The 5,000-nt window shown below is 43.3% G+C and overlaps 2 protein-coding genes across 2 annotated transcripts in view; one reads left to right on the top strand and one right to left on the bottom strand.

Annotated features, from left to right (window-relative positions):
- The window catches only part of LOC307170896 (F-box/LRR-repeat protein 12), a gene marked incomplete at its 5' end in the record, with an annotated part of 5,139 nt that extends 697 nt beyond the window's left edge, over positions 1–4,442 (bottom strand). Inside the window, 5 exons of the mRNA XM_079892205.1 lie at positions 230–657; positions 2,067–2,291; positions 3,698–3,773; positions 4,198–4,279; positions 4,433–4,442. Of these exons, the coding sequence (XP_079748331.1) occupies positions 230–657; positions 2,067–2,291; positions 3,698–3,773; positions 4,198–4,279; positions 4,433–4,442 (821 nt within the window). The remainder of the gene's footprint in view (positions 1–229; positions 658–2,066; positions 2,292–3,697; positions 3,774–4,197; positions 4,280–4,432) is intronic.
- A 162-nt stretch (positions 4,443–4,604) lies between these two features.
- Positions 4,605–5,000, top strand: part of LOC307171611 (leptin receptor overlapping transcript-like 1) — a 5,333-nt gene continuing 4,937 nt past the window's right edge. The window contains exon 1 of the mRNA XM_079893365.1: positions 4,605–4,758. Within this exon, the coding sequence (XP_079749491.1) occupies positions 4,743–4,758 (16 nt within the window). The 5' untranslated portion in view covers positions 4,605–4,742. The remainder of the gene's footprint in view (positions 4,759–5,000) is intronic.

Here is a 5,000-nt window from a genome sequence, read left to right as displayed (position 1 = left end):
CCAAATTTATCATATTAGGGTATAATGTGTCACAGTTTACTTTATTCTGCTCTCCTCACTTACATAAATTAACTATAGTGTCCTGCACACACTAGTAAATACATATATATCTGTTGTCTGAATAATTAGAGGTTTGACTGTACATGTGTGTTCCTGCAGCTCCATCATCTGTGTGAGTCTGCATGTGTAGTGTGTGTGTGTGTGTGTGTGTGTGTGTTCCTCCACCCACCTGCAGCTCCTGAGCACCATCATCTGTGTGAGTCTGCATGTGCGCAGCCGTAGCGAGCGCAGGTCCTGCAGACGGCCGAGAGACAGCAGACCCGGCCCGACCTCCTTCCCGCCCAGACTGAGGCGCTCCAGCCCCGGCCAGCCCTCGCCCAGCCCCAGCGCCACCATCTGGGTCCGGCTGCACGTCTCCAGCTCCAGGTGTGTGAGGCGCGCGAGTGTGTGTGAGCCGGGCGGGACGCAGCTCTTCAGACCCGCGACGGTCACACGGATCAGGTCGCGCAGCTCCAGTCGGGTCAGGCCTCGCCACGCGCTCAGGCTGCGCAGGTGCTGATCCGAGAACGACGGCACACTATCCAGGACCAGCGTCTCGATGCCGTCTCCCTCGGAGAAGAAGCCGGCCGGGACTTCACAGAAATGCAGCTCCAGCACCTGTAACCAGTTTCAGTTTCAGTTCACCGGCATATCGGCTATTCCATGGCACACACATATTACACATTTAAAGGAGTCATCAGACGGAGTTGGTATGATTCTTTAGGGTCTTCATGTTTGAAGACAAACAAAGTTTGGTTACAAAATCCTCAATGTTTGTGTAAAACAACACCTTTTTTACCTCCTCAGAAACAGCTCTGTTCGCAGCGACCCGTTTCAGCGCATGTCTCTTTAAATGACAATGAGCAACTGCTCACATCTCTTCCATAGGGCGTGTAAGCGGCAACCTCCCTGTCTCTCTCTTGAAACCAACACGGAAGTGAATTAAACGGCAATTCATCCACTGGCCACTAGAGACCGGCTGCAGAAGTGAGTCAAATCTGCATCTCCTCCATGTTGAAATGCCCAACTTTACAGCAGGAAAAAAAGTGGCTTTGGTCTATACAGCTAATGTTGCCCTTCATGACGACTGTGAGGGGGGTGAATTGTTTTATAACTCATCCGTTTAAATTATATTAAGCCTTAAAGTTCTGCATAATTAAGGGTGTGTCCACTTCTGAGTGACAGGTGGATTCCCGCTGCTGTGGTCATTAGTCATCATTAGCCGTTTGTCTGCTGTCTGTTAGCCGTCACGTTACCTCAGCTCATTGTCTGACTGTAAAAATAAATAAATTCGGGAGTGACGCTGCCAAGATGGCGACGGTCGGCCACGCCCACTTTAGGCTTCAGAAACCCACGGGTGACGTCACGGACACTACGTCCATATTTTTTTTACAGTCTATGGTCGACACAAGACACTAAAGTGATGCTCTGGTGGACAATATACAAATGGCTGAGGGCAGAAATATGCTAATATGGGAAATAATACAAATATGTGACCCTGGACCACAAAACCAGTCGCATGGGTCAATTTTATGAAATTGAGATGTATCTTCATATAACGCTGAATAAATACGCTTTCCATTGATGTATGATTTGTTAGGATAGGACAATATTTGTCCAAGATACGACTATTGTAAATCTGGAATCTGAGGGTGCAAAAAAATCGAAACATTGAGAAAATCTCCTTTAAAGTTGTGCATTTATGTTGGCGATTGTGCTGCATTCACTCACAGAAATACATGTTTTATATATTTACAGTAGGAAATTTACTAAATATCTTCATGGAACATGATCTTTACTTAATATCCTCATGATTTTTGGCATAAAAGAAAAATGTATAATTTTGACCCATACAATGTATTGTTGGCTATTGCCACAGATAAACCCGTGAGACTCGAGACTGGAGACGTGATCCAGGGTCACATATGGTAAAATAAATAAGAGATCTCTTGGCAAAATAACTGGTGTCTGTTCCCGTGAATTAAACAGCAGAAGGGTAAAAGCCTGATTTGTGAATCTCCACACACCTGTAGTGAGAGCGGCAGCAGACGGCAGCTGGGTAGAGCGCGCAGATCTGTGTGTATCAGGCAGAGTCTGCGCAGACGCGGACACTTGGAGCCGAGCGAGCGCAGCCAGGACTCGCTGAGGAACACGCCGGCGCGCGCAGACAGGAGCAGACCGCGCAGACGCAGGAGACGCAGCCCGTGACCCAGATACTGGCGCAGCAGGACCCACAGCACTCGAGACGTCACCTGCAACACACACACACACACACCAGTAACATCTGGCTCAGGGTCTGGGTAATAACTGAAGAGGTGGAAGGATGGCCTGGACAGTTTTAGGTTAAGTAAATATGCTCGAGTTATATTTATAGCTAGACATGCTAGTTTCTTAAAGGGGTGGTGTAATGCCCTTTCACAAGATGTAAAATAAGTCTCTGATGTCCCCAGAGTGTGTGTGTGAAGTTTTAGCTCTAAATACCCCACAGATCATTTATTATAGCATGTTAATGTTGTCGGTTTTCGAGGGTGAGCAAAAACACACTGTTTTTATGTCTGTCCCTTTAAATGCAAATGAGCTTATGCTCCCGGCACAGGGGGCGGAGCTTCAAGAGCTTGTGTGCTTTTACCTCACACACACACACACACTGAGCATTTCAAAAACTTTTAGCCTTTTATGTTCAAACCAGAGTCAGACAATGATGGAGAGACTCAAGAAGAAGTGACAACATGTAGAAGCAACAGGACATTTCTGAATGAGAGTTGATGAGTTTATGAAGCTGATGTGGAGTTATCTTCTAGTCATTGATTAGCATATTCTGTCTTGATAATCTATAAATGGTGTTCAGGGGGCGGGGTTTATGTAAATTCTAGGGTTGGTGATGTCACTAACCCAATGACTATCCTATTTAATATTATTAAATGCATTATTTTTTTAATCTAAGTTCTGATTTATATTAATCAAAATGAGTATTTCTTAATTTTAATCTAACTGAATCTATGTAATACATTAATAACTAACTTCTGCTGTTAAATCAATTAATCACACTACACAAGAGTTTGTATATATACATACATATACTGTATGTGTGTGTGTGTGAGAGAGAGAGCGAGTGAGTGTGTGTGAGTGTGTGTGAGAGAGAGAGAGAGAAAGAGAGTGTGTGAGAGAGACAGAGAGAGAGTGAGTGTGTGTGAGAGAGAGCGTGTGTGTGTGAGTGAGTGAGTGTGTGTGTGTGAAAGAGAGTGTGAGTGAGTGAGTGAGTGAGTGAGAGAAAGAGAGAGAGTGTGAGTGTGTGTGACAGACAGAGAGAGAGTGTGTGTGAGAGAGTGTGTGAGAGAGAGAGAGTGTGTGTGAGAGACAGAGAGAGAGAGTGAGTGTGTGTGAGAGAGAGTGTGAGTGAGTGAGTGTGTGTGTGTGTGTGTGTGTGTGTGTGTGTGTGTGTGTGAAAGAGAGTGTGAGTGAGTGAGTGAGTGAGAGAAAGAGAGAGAGTGTGAGTGTGTGTGACAGACAGAGAGAGAGTGAGATTGTGTGTGAGAGAGAGAGACTCACTTCAGTCTGAAACTCCTGAACTAAAGTACAGTAAAGTACAAAACAAAACAAAACAAAACAAAACAAAACAAAACAAGAGCATAAAGACAATAAAGATGTTGAAACTCACTCTTTTCCATGTGGACAGATCGACAGCTCTCCACAGTCTCTGGTCCTTCACCAGCTGCTTCCAGCGCCTGCACACTCTACACACACACACATATTCATATTCATACACTCACATATGAAAACATCACACGCTATTGTTTGTTTGTGTTTGATGACTTCCGGTGTCTGATCGCCGTCTATAATGAGACTGAAACGACAGGATCTCTCACAGTTGTTACAGTAAATCAGCGCTAACTGGTGTTTCTACATGATCATCATTACAATAAATTATTTCTATAAAACATGATAAGCGATAAAACAAAACAAAACAAAACAAAACAAAACAAAACAAAACAAAACACTGTCACCAACCGAATTGCACTCACGTGTAACTAACACAGTTATTGTATGACATGACGCGATATTGTACCTGGAATTGCGCACGAGTTCTCGCACATTTAAATAAGATAAAATATCAATTAAAATGTTTTCAGGAAAATAGTCCAGAGTGTAGCATCTCACCGCGTCCATTTCAGTGCGGAACCTTCATCGCCCGCGATACTCTGACGGACACATTTACCCGTGAAACGCTGTTTCCGGTGTGCTGCATCACTCGTTTGATGTATTACAATAATTATGAATACTTCAGCATTGTCATATTTATGTTATAATAAGCTGTTTGAGAGATGTTGCTGATCAATCGATGACAAGATTTTCTACGACTATTCAAATTAAAAGTGTTTAAAAAACAATTTACTGATATGCATTCCTGTAGGAAATAATGTGTTGTTAACTTTGCATCGATATTTGTTTGAAAATATTATTATTTAATAAGTCTATCCGTAAATATATATTTTTTACTAATATTTATAGTTTGTTAAATTTGTTCGTCTGATGTTTGGTTTGATATGATTTGTGTTGTTGTTCTGCGGTCACCGGAAGTGGTCTAGTCCGGCGCATGCGCAGTGTGGAGGGCAGCGCTAGCGGTGCAGAGCATCAGAAGCGCGAAGAGTTTCTGCAGCTTTATTTGTTCAGACTGTTCAGTTGTGTGTTTATGAATCTACATAATGGCGGGGATTAAAGGTGAGCACATTAATGTGTGTGTGTGAGTGTGTTTGCGGTGTGTGGTGATGACGCGGAGGATGTTTGATGTCCATTAGCGGCCGCAGATTTACATCCTCCATCGAAACTAAACATCAGCTCTATAGAAACCACCCCGAACACACACACACACATACACACTTTATCAATATATGTGTGCTCTACTTCCTAGAGTCATATAAAGTTGAAAATATTCTTTATTAAAATACACACATTGTGTGTGT

Source organism: Squalius cephalus (genome assembly GCF_949319135.1).
Source record: "Squalius cephalus genome assembly, chromosome: 14".
NCBI lineage: Eukaryota > Metazoa > Chordata > Actinopteri > Cypriniformes > Leuciscidae > Squalius > Squalius cephalus.
The sequence above is the reverse complement of the archived record's forward strand: the minus strand, read 5'-3'. Positions and strand labels throughout refer to the sequence as shown.